This window comes from Sprattus sprattus (genome assembly GCF_963457725.1).
Source record: "Sprattus sprattus genome assembly, chromosome: 10".
NCBI classification, from domain to species: Eukaryota; Metazoa; Chordata; class Actinopteri; order Clupeiformes; family Clupeidae; genus Sprattus; species Sprattus sprattus.
Window position 1 is genome coordinate 26,316,176 of NC_137908.1, and position 14,297 is coordinate 26,330,472.

The window sequence follows — 14,297 nt, forward strand, 5'->3', positions numbered from 1 at the left end:
GACCTCTTGGCGTAGCGTATTGACAGATCCAAATGCGTTGATAGCTAGAGTTGCCTATTGATGAATAACACAAAAGCGAGTTGTCTGCCACTGCAAATTGCTAATATCGGTGATATATAGTAATATTTAGAATTTTGAATGAACCTTATGGGCTAGGCCTACTACAAATAAAATAATGTAATGGACATCATCAACAGTTTTACCAAATACAAGTAGTACCACTGGAACTCGACGTCAATATGCTTTGATTCCTTGCAGCAAACGACGAGGTAGTAATGCGCCTGTATATTCGACGCTTCGTCTGATTTGTTTTTCGAAATGAATTTCGCGTATTCCAAACAGGTCCAGTTGGAGAACGACGAGATGTTGCAAGGATGGTGAGGCACGCTTTGCAGCGAAAGCATCAGTCTGGTCTATAAGTGGCGTGGGGCGGGGTCTCTGTTGTGCAGCACGGCATCATTAAAGTGGTAGGCCTGCTCGCATCAGCACCAATGCACTCAGGACAAGGTTAGAGAAATACATTCGTGTTTAGGCTACGTAGGCCTACCCTACGACACAGAAATGTTATATTTTGCGACGAGGAGGGACTAAAATGATAGATATAACGACGCATTTTATGAAATTGTTGGATACATGTACATTTAATAATTCAATACAATAATTTAATAAATAGGCCTAAACTCAAGCCCTCCCTGAATAGTGCTGCAGCTGAACTCGAGTGGGCCTAATTATCTGTAGCCTAGGCCAATAGGTTAAATAGCTTGAGCAAGGTGCATCGCCAAGTAAAAAAATGTGATAAGGGTTATTCATTAAAGCTATAGCCTATAACACCATGCTTAATGTGTGAACATTTTTAAAATGCACATTCTATAGCCAATGCTAAGAGAGGGAGAAAAGTAGTAGCACTAGTTGCGATATCTTGAAAAAACAGAAGACAAACGCAATCTCGATGTAGGCTATCTTCTGTTTCTTTTTAGTCTATCCTAGTTTAAGATGCTAGGCCTACACCACGCCATGGGTTCAAAAGCCAACAAGCACACTAACTGATAGAATACATTCTTAATCTGTGCAGTAACTCAATTTGGATTTATTAATTAATGAATGTCGGCTAGTTTTAGAAAGGCCTATTTGACTGTTAAAGAGCCTCACAATAAAACTATAAATCCCGTCAGCACACAATCACATTACGTCATTATCGGCGTAAAGTATCGCGATTTTTCAGCCTGCCAACCATTCGAACTGTCAAAAGGGAGCGGCCTAGTTTATCCACAGCCCAAGCGGTTGTCGTTCCAGTTAAGGTTATTGTACGTGTGGCGGCCTCATACAAGCTTTTGACCTATTAACAGTATTTACAATTAAAAATTAAGTAAGAAAAACTCTTGCATCTTTCGGCACTGCGATGGCTGATCCCAAATACGCCAACTTGCCAGGCATCGTAAGTATGCTTTGAGGCTAACAAGCTAGCTATCCTAGATACCTAGCTTGATAGCCATGGCTAACACAATAACAAGAAAATAGCGCTAGTTTTGTTTTAAGGGTTTAAGTCTTAGCTCATTAGCTAACTATTTAGATATTCATACTTTATGATATCTTGATGGTGTTTTATAACTGCGGTGATCAGTCAGAACATCGCACAGGGTATCAGGTTTACCAAAGATAACGTTAGCGTTAAACATATTTGCCGGCGAGCTTGCTAACTCACTACCATCCACTTGGCGTTAAAGGTCCTCGTCTTGAGGTAGCTTTCTAGCAATATACTGCTAACTAGGTAAACAATTTGGGTAGGGATTTAACGAGCTATTACATGATTCAAGTTGGACATGCAGGTGTAACTGGTATTGCTTAAATATATTTACATCGATGTCTTTCTAGCATGTTCTAGCAAATTTTGATGAAGATGCAAAGGATGCTAGTTTGCTAGAACGAGAGTCAGCTGATGTGACTGGCATGTTGACTCGCTAAGAATGTTATCTCTCCGTTGTAGCCTAGGGCTAGTGGTAATGAGGCAGCAGTCAACTACTGTTAGACAATCTGATTGCATAATAAGCTGACATTAATTAAATGTGTGACTTTGGTGCGCAGTAACCATTAGCGGAACAAATGTTTCAGGGCGTTGGCCAGTGTATTGAAAATAATCACCTTCAATGGTCAAACCTTACTATCTAAATGTAACCCGGATACCGTATTCCTAAAGATAAGATCACTACTTTCCATATGAGTTTAGACTTGGTGTGTGATGATTGCACAGTTTTTGCCACTTCCATCTATTCTGCCACCCTTAACACACTTTACAGTCACCAGACTGTAGATAGTTCTCGCTGTTGCTAATTGGATATGTTTCTTAGTTTCTCATGATCTTTCTATTGAATGATAACTAGATGTATTGCATAATTGCCCACAGGCCTTTAATGAGCCTGATTGCTATGAGACCAGTGACCTGCCTGAGGATGACCAAGCCCAGTTTGAGTCGGTAAGTAACGGACTGACACTTTTCTCCTCATCTTTGAATGGAAACCATTAGGTTACAGCAGTCATCATAACCACGGTTTGACACAGATTAATATTCATATTATAATAATCAGGCTCTATTAGGTGCCTGGAATATTATGGAAGGATTGGGTGAATTCACAATTAGTCATATGGCTGTTCCACTGAATTATGTTTTTTTTTATGGATTCAGTTTTGGACACCACCTTCAGTAGACCTCTTTATCTTAGTTTTCACATGACACTGAGTTTGGACCACAAACCAGCCACCTAAATTAAACCAAAACTTAAGCTATGAAGCCAGGGCTAAGAAGGCCAGTTGTATTATCTCATGATCTCAGGACAAGTGGATTATGGCTTGACCTCTCTACCCCTCAGCAGCCTGGATTGGTTTGTTTGTTATAGTTTGTGGTCTCATGTCATGGTCACAAGACAACAAAGGTAAAAAGGCCTATTGTACTTTTAACAGTTTGTGACCATACATGTTTAACCTAGTGAAGTGTACACTTTGATGAAAATCTGACTAAATTGAACTAACAAGCAAACACTTGGAAAGCAGACAGTGCTGCCCTTGCAACAGTTTAGCGGTGTTATGTCACATCTTTCACGTTGTGAGCTAATGTCACAATTGTTGGTATGCACTTGGAAGTCCACCTCCTGAAACACAGCATGGCGCTGCGATGCTCACTCTTGTTGCCTTACCCTCACTAAAAACCTAATGGAGTTCTTCCTCCTCCCCGTGTCCATGTCCTCCTCTCCCCTCCTCCTTCTCGGACTCTAGTTTGTACAAGTAAGAGGTTCTATTTCTCCTCCCAATTAAGTCCAGTAAATTGCATGGGTTTTGAAATTAATCTAAACAAATATTTTGTCCCCCCCCCCCCCCCCCCCCCCCTATCCTCTTGGTTTTGTGTTCTAATGAAGTTGAATTGTATTTATAGAGTAGATGTGGTGATTGATTTGATTTGATTTGATTGTTTTGTGATTTTTCGCTTTGGGAGAAAATTAGTTATGTGTTTTGTTTGTTTTAACCAGTTTTTTGTTTATTATGGTGTTAATTTATTTCTTAAAATAAAACTGTGATACATCTATGAAGATAATACTGCACAAGTGGTAGAGTCAGTGGAGGGTGGTTTATCAGTGTTAGCTGTAGCCAGCACAGATGGTTTCCAGTAGTAAGATGTTTCTATTTACCATCTCATCTAGATGTAGCTCCCTCCTCACCCCAGAAAATAAGCAATAGATGACTCTGTGTGTGTGTGTGTGTGTGTGTGTGTGTGTGTGTGAAAATGTGTGTGTGAGTGACTGAGGTTTGTGTGTGTGTCACTAGGGATGTGTGTGCTGCTGACAGCGCACTGTTGTGCGTTCTTGTAGTCTCGTTACTAACAACCTCCTGCCCCCTCCACTCACACACCACCGCTCCATATGTTTTAACACCTGCACTGACGCTGATCTGAAGCCAGCCTGGCCGCATCGCTCCTTTGATCCCCTCAGACTTGAAAGAGACGAGGGGGGGTGGTTAGCCCTTCCCCACAGCTGCAGACGTGTTTGAGAACGGCTCGTTTTGCCCCACGCGCCTAGGCTCATCACATGGCACTTCCATCCGTTTGACTTCTATCCCAAAACCCAGAAGGGACCCTGAAAGGCCACGCTGGGAACTTCTTGTAGAATACTTTTTGCATTCCTTTTGTGCTTATAATGCTGGAGTTTTGCAAAGGAATGCAAAAGTGCTATTAGGGGTACGCAAAAGAATGGAAAGGGCATGCAGAAAATGTGATGAGAAGAAAACACCCTCCTGGTACGGTCTCAGCAACTTTGTAGAGGTGGCTTTAATGGCAGCAGTCTGTTTGTTCTCATTTAGCCCTCAGCTTGTTTGTTTTTGTTGCTGACTGAACCCTGAACCCATTCTTTCCTCCGTCTGAGGGGATCTGCTGTGTAGTGTCCAGGTGAATTAAGAGAAGACAAGTATCTATGCTCCATTACATGCCCTGCACACTGCAGCCCCCTCTACTGTCAAAGCAGTTAGTGCAGAAGCAGCCCATCACTCACGCATCCCCCTTAGGCTGGAGGAAACGTGGAGGCCTGATTGCCCCCCCCCCCCTCCTGAATTGAACGTCCCCTACTGTCTTGAGGCTGGGACCGCGCTTGGAGAACAACTGCCCCTTTCTCATCACTCTAGCCGGCAGCTCCTGTTTGTGCATGGCATGTGATAACCACATTAATCTGTGTTTTTCTCTCTCTCTCTCCCTCCCTCTTTTTCTTTCTTCTCTCTCTTTCTTCTCTCCTTTTTCTTTTTTTTCTCTAACCATCTTTGGGAACCTAAGGAGCTGGTAAGAGTGTACCTGACCCCCCCCCCCCCCCCCCCCCCCCCCTTCCCCTCCCACTAACCCTTAACTTCTCTCTGGCTGTGTTTTCCTTGTGGTTGTCCTCTGTTTTGTGTATATGTCTGTGTATGTGTGTGTCTTTGTTGTTGGTCGACTGTGTGTTGCTTGCTGCCATTCCCCTGCAGAGCTCCTCAGCTTTGGTTGAAAGTGAGATAGTTGTAGGTGAAGTAACACCCCCAAGTGTTCAACTGTCTCAAGCACAGCTTCCCCTGTTCCTCTAAAAGACCCGTAACTTAGGCCTGCTCAAGCCTGCCCCATAACAACCGTAGTCTGCTCTGTAGAAGAAAAAGAGTCCCCTCATAGGATATCCACACAGCATATCAGCTGTGGGTTCATTCTCTTGGTGGTTTAGTGGTCCCTGTTGAGCCTATGTGTGTGTGCGTGTGTATGCGTGCGTGTGTGTGTGTGTCTGCGTGCGTGTGTGCGAGTGCACACCATTGCTGACCGAGCGAAGATGCTGGGGCTGCTGGAGTATGTGTTGCTTAGGCTGCATGTTGCTAAGTCCCTGTCAGAGTCTCAGCTGGTGTTAACGTGTGGGAATATGAGGGTGTGAATGAGTGACGGCTGCATGAACATGACATGAGTGTGTCAGAATGTATTCAGGATCGTGGGGTGAAGTAAAGTGTACAAATAAAGGAATCAATCAACTGATCAAGATTCAACCACAATCACTTCAGTTTTGTTTTATTTGACACAGTCCTGGTTTTGAAGGACCCACAATGTTTTAGAGGCCTACACACAGTCATCTTTTTTGCTATTCACCAGCATTTTAGGCAATAGAACCAACTGGACCAACTGTGTCCAAAAGTGGCCCTTCAGGACCAGAACTGGGTGACATCATCTCCTGTAAGGCTGCACAGTTATGCAAAGCAGCCAGGAGATCTGTGTCTGTGTGTGCATGTATCTGTGTGTGTTTGTGTGTGCAGTCCCAACAGTGATGAAGTGAACTGTGTGTGTGTGTGTGTGTGTGTGTTTCTATCTGACCTTTGTATGTGTATCCATGACAGGAGGAGCTATGCAGTGACAGTGTGGAGCGCATTGTGGTCAACCCCAATGCATCTTACGACAAGTTCAAGGACAAGCGCGTCAGCACCAAGGGCCTGGGTCAGTTGTGTAACTTCCTCATTCACTTTCTTTAACACAGCCCCTTAGGAGATACTGGGCAAACGTTAACACACAGTGGGCCTCGTTCTCGAAAAAGTTAAGAAGAAATGTCTGTTGCAGTCGTAGATTGGAGTGTGCTCAGCTTTTAATTAGTGAGAAATCATTGGTGATTGCGTTAACATCAATTCTACAGACATCCTCGGATTTAAATAATTAAAATAATAATGAATAAGAGAATATTTGTATCATTAACAATTACGTTTCAAATTTATAGTTATGATTCTACGAGTCATCGTGATGTCCTAAAATAAATAAAAGCACTTCACGAACACTGCACATGGCAGTGAATAAATAAATAAGCTCTAAACCTAATTGCGTGGAATAGAATGGGCACATCTACATTCTGCAACAGTCTCCACCTCTTCACCGGTGAAGTTAGGTCTGCGTCTACTGGCTGGTGCACCACCGGTGTTCGCTTTCCACTTTGTCATGATTTTGATCAGTCTCAAGTTGCTTTCGCCTTGTCTGTGGATTCTGTGTGCACATGGCCCTGTGGTTGCATGCCCTTGTAAGGAGCTGGCAGGGCATTTATGTTTGCAAAATCAGGTGTACGAGAATGCACGTTCAGTTTAAGAATCAGTGCACAGCTAAGAACATTTGCCAGTTTAAGAACACATTTCCATGCATTCATGAATCCGGCAGGGGTCTTTTTTTAGGGTTGGTCTTATGAAGTTCGTAAGAAGAAATTTAAGAAGACACTTAGGAAAATGTTGAGAATGAGGTCCAGTGTCTTTAAATACAGTGACCTTTAACCATGTAAGATGTTCTTGTAGAATGTAGCTTACCAAACTTGATGGGTCATGTTTTCAGCCTTGAGCAGAGCTCAGTGACAAAAATGAAAATGTAGGCTAGATTTTCACTGCATGTCCATTTTGATCTTAGTCAAATGCATTCCTATTACTAAGTTGGCTGAAAAATGACAAAAACAAGGCTTCCTATTGCCAGGGAGCCTGTTCCTTCTGTCCCCAGTCGCTTTGAATGAAAGCCTGTATGGGGAGAAAACATGCAAACATCAGTTCTGACGTGACTGTGATGTTCTCTCCTCCCTGCAGACTTCTCCGACCGCATCAGTAAGAACAAGCGAGTGGGCTACGAGTCTGGAGAGTATGAGATTGTGAGTAGTGCACCCTCTCCCAGCAGGCTTCACAGCACTGTCCCATTTAAACAGGACCCCCCGCTAACAACTCAACTCATTATTAGATCCGTGGGGGAATCACAGGGAGCTATCCCATGAGTGCATGATCATGTGTGAATGTGCTCAGCAGATTTTAGTTTTAGTCTTGGATATGGTATGCATCATTGCTGTTCTATGCACAGTATGTTCTATTCATGTTCTGTGCATTCATGATGGTCTTGTGTCGAGGGGCAGCTTCTCCGTCTTCTCAGACTAACCAGACCATGATCATGTCCCTCCTGTCTCCCTTTTCATCCTCCTCTTCGGTTTTCACATTCCATTCACACTCGTTCTTGTGCCTTTGACTACCTATTCCTTATCCCCTCCCCCCCCCCCCCCCCACATACCTCTACCTCCTCTTTTATTTTCTCCATCTTTTTTTTTTTTCTCTGTCTTGCTTCCTCTACCCGTTATTTATACTCTCTCTCTCTCTCTCTCTCTCTCAGTTGGCAGAGGGCTGCGGGGTGAAGGAGACTCCTCAGCAGAAGTACCAGCGGCTGCTCAATGAGATTCAGGAGCTGACTCAGGAAGTGGAGGTCATCCAGGTCAGGCCGCCGCCGCTGCTTAGCAGCCGTCCCTTTAGCGTCCGTCTGCGGCTTAGCCTTCCGCTCGTTAGAGGAAACTTCTGAGGCGCCATGTTAAGCAGCAGCCCTGCCACTGACCTCAGAACAGTAGCTAAGGAAGAAGAATTTGAAAGAATCAGAGAGAAAAATCCCTCCTTCTTGGTAAATGTTAATATTCCTGAAATGCCCTCTTAGAATTCTGAATGCAGCGGGGCTTTTAATAGATTTCAGCAGCGCTTGCACATTCTGGGCCGTTTCCATTGCTTTCCCGGTAGGAGGGCAGTACCCACAGGCTGAGTTTAAACCCAGCGCTGGCCTGGAATGTTCTTAACTGCAACAGCAGGCATTACTCTGCAGGTTTCAGAAACAGTGTGTGTACAGTGCCTTGCATAAGTATTCACCCCCTTAGATGTTTTACCCTTATACTTTTCAATAACCTTTTCTCTGAGTTGCTTGGAGTGTTCTTTTGTCTTCATGGTGTAACGATAGCCAGGAATACTGATTACTGAATACTGACCAGTAAATGGACCTTCCAGGCACGGGTGTTGTTATACTACAATCACTGGAGACACATTCACTGCACACTGATCCACATTTCACTAATTGTGAGACTACTAGCACCAATTGGCTGGACCTCTGTTGAATTAGGTCAGTCACTTTAAAGGGGGTGAATACTTATGCAATCACTTATTTTACATTACATATTTTTATTTAATTTACATTACTGTGTAGAAATCTGTTTTCACTTAGACATGAAATAGCACTTTTTTGTCATTTTTGTGTCAAAAATGATTGATTTATAAAAGGGTAAAACATCAAAGGGGGTGAATACTTTTGCAAGGCACTGTGTGTGTGTGTGTGTGTGTGTGTGTGTGTGTGTGTGTGTGTGTGTGTGTGTGTGTGTGTGTGTGTGTGTGTGTGTGTGTGTGTGTGTGTGTGTGTGTGTGTGTGTGTGTGTGTTTCTGCGGGCATGTTCATGCGTGCGTGTTCCATGTGTGTACATGTATCCATACCCATATATGTTAATGTTTATGTGTGTGTGTGTGTGTGTGTGTGTGTGCGTCCCTCAGACGAGCACGCGGGACAGCAGTGCTGAGGAGCGTCTGACCCCCGTGGCTTTGGCCCAGCAGGCAGCCCAGTTGAAGCAGCAGTTGGTCTCAGCTCACCTGGATTCCCTGCTCGGCCCACAGGCCCACATCAACCTGGCCGACCCAGATGGAGCCCTCGCCAAGTGAGTGGAAGGGGGGAGGGGGTGGGTGAGGGTACTTTTAGTAGTAGAGAGATGGGTGCACAGACATAGATGGAGAGAGAGACAAAGATGGAGAGAGACGGAGATGGGAAAGGGAGACATAGATGGAGAGAGAACCATTGATGGAGACAGACCGACAGACAGACAGACAGACAGACAGACAGACAGACAGACAGACAGACAGACAGACAGACAGACAGACAGACAGACAGACAGACAGACAGACAGACAGACAGACAGACAGACAGACAGACAGACAGACAGACAGACAGACAGACAGACACGTTCGCCCTCAGTAAGTAACTGGAGATATTGAGGAGTATAGAGGATGGTAGGGGGTTTGCCGCCATAGAGTGAAAGAGTGCTGGATTGTTTGAAGATGGCAGGATGAGGGAGAAAAGGAGAAAAGAGGGTTGGCGAGAGAGGGATCCTAAAGGTGCGTGTCCTCCTTAGTAAGTTACCTGAGCTATTGAGGAGAGGTCACTGCAAGAAAAGAATTACTGAATGGTTTGAGGCTGGAAGGATACAGGAGGATGGAGGTGGAAAGAGAAAATCAGGTTGGAAAGGAGCGAGAGAAAGTGTAATGGGTGAAGGGGAGAGATGGGGGTGGGGTGGGGAGAAGAGAGAAAAGTTAATGGAAGTGTAGTTATGGGGGAGGACATTAGTGGGATAAAACTGTCAGAGGCCTGGTGATAAATTGAGAGGCTAAATGTGTAAAGACACAGTGAACCCGGTCAAGTACTGCCTGCACTGTCAAGAACCGCCCCACACTTACATCTCCTGTCCAGGGACATTTGTCACAGATACTACCGCAAGGTGGAGCTTTCTTCGCTTTAACCTTTTCTCTCTCTTTCCCTTTCTTTTGTTTCTTTCCCACTCTTCCTGAACCCTCTCTCCCCCCTGCGCTTGCTAATGGCGTCTATCTCTTTCTGCTCTTCCTACTTTATACTCTTTCTGTTTACACTCTGTTCTTCTCCTGGCTCTGTCTGATTGTTCTCTCTCTCTTGCGCTCTCTCTCTCTCTCTCTCTCTCTCTCTCTCTCTCTCTCTCTCTCTCTGCCCCTTTGTTCTCTGTCACCCTGTCTCTCTGTTGCTGCTTCCTCTTTATTTTTGGCCCTCCCTTCTCTCTCTCAATTCCCTTGCTCTCTTCCCCTCTCTCTCTCTCTCTCTCTCTCTCTCTCTCTCTCTCTCTCTCTCTCTCTCTCTCTGCTTGCTGTCTTTGTCTTGGTATGTTCTGTCGGTCATCTGTCCCTCTTGTGCTGTCCCTGTCTCCTCTTGGCTCTCTCTCTCTCTCTCTCTCTCTCTCTCTCTCTCTCTCTCTCTCTCTCTCATTCTCTCTTCCCCTCCCTCCCTCAGGCGGTTGTTGACTCAGCTGGAGGCGGCGCGGGGCAGCCGTAGCTCCTCGTCAGGAGAGGGGAAGGCGGCGGGGGCCAAGGGCCCGGATGGAGTGTGTGTGTACGAGCTGCACAGCCGGCCCGAACAGGAGAAGTTCTCCGAGGCTGCCAAGGTGAGCACTTAGCGCCTTACCGCGAGCACACTCACGCAGGCCAGAAAGTGGATCGAAGGAAATCATCCTATTAAACTGGTTAAATGCGATAAAAGGTGAAAAGGAATGGATGTATAAAGATGGAATAGATTTGTGGCCATAAATGGGATAGATTTGTAGTCTTATTTCTAGTGTGTCATTGGGGTTGTAACACTTTAGTATTTTGTGAAATTGTCCACCGTTTCTCCTCCCTATGCAGATGGCTGAGCTGGGGAAGAGGCTGGCGGAACTGGAGACCGCTGTGGGGTCCGGCTCTGACAAACAGGTACGTTGGCCACGGTCAAACTCTCGCTGACGACCTCCCATCATCCGCTCCTCCTGGTCTAACATCCACCAACCTGTCCTTCCTCCCTCACAGGGTCCCCTGAGTGCAGCCGGAGGAGGCAGCCTGATTGTGAGTGCTCCCTGTCCACCCATCTGTCTGTCGCAGGACCAGCTGTGGTCTGTCCTCTGTGTGTGTGTGTGTGTGTGTGTGTGTGTGTGTGTGTGTGTGTGTGTGTGTGTGTGTGTGTGTGTGTGTGTGTGAACACGTGAGTGTGTGTGTGTGTGTGTGTGTGAACACGTGAGTGTGTGTGAAGTGTGCATAATGCTCTGTCCTTCTGTTGTGTTTGTTGTTTGTGTAGGACACCCTGGAGATCCTCCAAGCCCGGGTCAATGCTCTGGACGCCACCACTCTGGACCAGGTGGAGGCCAGACTCCAGGTGATCAACTAATGGCCTTTTTTCACCTAGTCACTTTTTCTTTTTGAAATCTTCCTCTTCCACCTCGTCTTCCCTTTCTTTTCCTTCCTCCCCTCCCCCACACATCTCCTCCTTCTCCCTCTAGGAAAGTGAGGGCCATGCTTTTTTTTTAAAATGGCTCCTTTTAAGTACTGCATTGATTAGAGCAGAGAGCCTCCTATATACCCTGCAGCAGTAGCAGTCACCCGTAGCTGAAGCAGTGCGATCCATCTCAGGCTGCATAAGGGGATGTGGGTGTCTCTCAGCGATGTAAATGTGCCTGCTGATGCTTCCCAGTGCAAGGCACACTAAGGGAGGTGTTTCAGATCCTGTCACTGTGCCATGTCCATAGTGACAGCCAGGCGACTGACGGGAGATGCCAGCTGAACGTTGTCTGTTGTCGCCCTCCACAGAGCGTACTGGGGAAGATGAACGAGATCGCCAAGCACAAGGCAGCCATCGAGGACGCCGACACACAGAACAAGGTGAGGCCAGCTGCCCCCTCTCCCTCCACTCCTCACGTCTGTGCCGGAGCACCAGTAGACTGGTTGGTATGGCACAGTAAGGTTCAAGGGCCCCCCTCGAGCCCAGTGCTCACCAACTCATTCACACTGGAGCCTCACTGTAATGCTGTTCTGAGAGCAGTCGACTCGGGAGCGCATCTGCCCCATATCCGTCCCAGTCTGTAACAGGCCCAGCCCAGATTAGTGTGTGTGGGTGTGTGGGTGTGTGTGTGTGTGTGTGTGTGTGTGTGTGTGTGTGTGTGTGTGTGTGTGTCCACACAATCATCTTTTTTGCTATTCACCAACACATGCTAAATGACTAAATGTAAATGTAACATTATAGGCAATACTATTGCAATACTATTACTATTGCCGCAATAGCACCAACTGTGTCCAAAAGGGGCCCTTCAGGACCAGAACTGGGTTACATCATCTCCTGTAAGGCTGCACAGTTATGCGAAGCAGTCAGGAGAGCTGTGTCTGTGTATGCATGTGTGTGTGTGTGCGTGTGTGTTTGTGTGTGCAGTCCCAACAGTGATGAAGTGAAAAAAGTTGATGTGTGTGTTATGTAAATGAACTGCGTCTCTGAGATTTGTTTGTGCCCTTGCAGGTGTCTCAGCTCTACGACGTCGTCCAGAAGTGGGACGCCATGGCAACCTCTCTCCCTCAGGTGGTGCAGAGGCTGATTGCGGTAAAGGAGTTGCATGAGCAAGGTACTTCTACTCCTTCATCTCTTTTCATCTCCTATCGCTCTGTCTCTCTCCCCCCCCGTCCTAGTTTCTTCCTGCCATATTGCTCTTGAACCCACCTCAGCTAACTGAATCTCTACGCCCCTGTTCCCATTTCCCTTCTACTCCTTCCTATTTCTTTGTTGTTCTTTCACCTGCTGTTTGACCTCATTCAGACACCTCCCGGCACTCTGAATCTGAATTTGTCTTGCTGAATTCCGCATAATATGAACTTCTAAAGGTTGATCAGGGAGCTTGATGTTGGACGCTGTTCAACACTAAATACAGACGTATCGAGGATGCTTCGGATGTCCTCTGTGGTGTGCTCCTCGGTAATGTCTAACTGTTCAATGTCTCTGTCTTTTAGCCATGCAGTTTGGCCAGCTGCTCACCCATTTGGACACCACGCAGCAGATGATCAACAACTCCTTGAAGGACAACAGCACACTGCTAACACAGGTATGCACATGTACTGTACACATATAAGCACGGAAACATTTGAAATGGACCTCTGTATGTTTCGGAAGACGATGGTTGTCTGGTATGTGAGCATCGGAACAGTGAGCCACGAGTCTTCACAAAGCCGTAGCATAGTGTTCACCCCTTCCCCGTTTAGCCAGTTCTGTGAAGCTGCACTCTGCTGGACAGTGCAGCGGTCCACTGTTTAAAACGCCTTCTGCAGCATCAGCCTGCTGTCAGAGAGAAAAGCCTGTGACTGCAGCACGCCTGGCATCACACAGGCTGTGGTCGGTCCTGCATCAAGGCCACAGTAGTGATGTGAGGCCTGTCAGACTCTCACTACATCCTGTCAATCTCTCTGCTTTCTGTCTTTCTCACTCCCTCGTTCTCATTCTCAGGTGCAGCAGACCATGAAGGAAAACCTGAAGGGTGTGGAGGAGAACTTCGGTACTTTAGACCAGAGGATGCAGAAGCTCTCCAAATAAGTAGAAATGTTAGGTTTTTATTTTTTACTGGAACAGGAGAAATGAATGAGGGAGGGGGAGAAAATAGAAGAAAAAAAAGGTGGCATTTTTTTTTTTCTTTTTTTCAAACCCTCTCTTTATATTCACATTCTCTCTCCACCTCAGCCTTTTCTTTTTGCAATGCAAAATGTCCAAGTTGGAATCCACCAGGGACAGGGAAGGGAGAATTGTGTACCACAAATACCACACTACAGTAGTTTATATGCCTGCTATTGCCTCCGTCAGATCTGCAGGGATCTGATGTCTGTACTGTACATCCCTGTGAGTATTTAATCTCCCATATACCTACCAGTTACTCAAGTCTCCGTACTCCATTGGTGGCTACTTTTTATTTTATTTTTTTTTATTAAGAAATTATTCAAAAAGATGCAGGCAGTCATGTCATAGGCACTCTTTTAAAACAAAACAAAAAGTTGGGATATTACTGATTCAGGTTGCCATGTCAAATTTAAAAAGTGATGTAAAAAGGTGTCGGGAAAGATGAAATGTTTGTCACACGGTTTTCTTGTTGAACCACAGGGGTCACGGTGCACAAAGAAATGGAGCATCATTTCAGTTTGCAGACAAAAGGACATCCTCTGGGCTACTGTAGATGACCTGTTTTCTGTCTGATTTGGCAGGAGGTAACTTGGAATGCTTGTAAATATGCCTGTGAACCTTAACATGTTTTCTGCTCAGTTGCTTGTAACTGTAGCTTATTATTACTGAACCTACATGCCACCAGACAATGTCCAATCTGCTTTGTTATTGCTTACAATGGACTGTATTGTAAATCATTGGTGTTGGAAAATGGATTAAACAC

The 14,297-nt window shown here is 45.7% G+C and overlaps 1 protein-coding gene across 3 annotated transcripts; it reads left to right on the forward strand.

The window, feature by feature from the left end:
* The first annotated feature begins 1,252 nt into the window (after window positions 1-1,252).
* dctn2 (dynactin 2 (p50)) lies at window positions 1,253-14,282 on the forward strand. 3 transcript variants are annotated; one of them, XR_013968793.1, is made up of 15 exons: window positions 1,253-1,435; window positions 2,402-2,470; window positions 5,875-5,971; window positions 7,084-7,145; window positions 7,652-7,750; window positions 8,839-8,999; window positions 10,373-10,523; window positions 10,762-10,827; window positions 10,921-10,956; window positions 11,186-11,263; window positions 11,695-11,766; window positions 12,395-12,497; window positions 12,880-12,971; window positions 13,370-13,756; window positions 14,015-14,282. XR_013968793.1 is itself a non-coding variant. In XM_080845837.1 (15 exons), the coding sequence occupies exons 1-14, from the start codon at window positions 1,400-1,402 to the stop codon at window positions 13,454-13,456; spliced, it is 1,209 nt and encodes a 402-aa protein (XP_080701963.1). In that variant the 5' UTR covers window positions 1,253-1,399; the 3' UTR covers window positions 13,457-13,464; window positions 14,015-14,282. The 3 variants fall into 3 exon arrangements, 2 of the variants coding, with proteins under 2 accessions (XP_080701963.1, XP_080701962.1); XM_080845837.1 differs by having other exon boundaries at window positions 13,370-13,464; XM_080845836.1 differs by having other exon boundaries at window positions 13,370-14,282.
* Window positions 14,283-14,297: the final 15 nt, after the last annotated feature.

Bases quoted from the DNA above. Each gene is read 5' to 3' on its own strand.
- dctn2 (XM_080845836.1), top strand. From the start codon at position 1,400: ATGGCTGATCCCAAATACGCCAACTTGCCAGGCATC. The intron at 10,524-10,761 runs GTGAGCACTTAG...CTCCCTATGCAG, and splicing joins AGTTCTCCGAGGCTGCCAAG to ATGGCTGAGCTGGGGAAGAG. The intron at 12,972-13,369 runs GTATGCACATGT...TCTCATTCTCAG, and splicing joins ACAGCACACTGCTAACACAG to GTGCAGCAGACCATGAAGGA.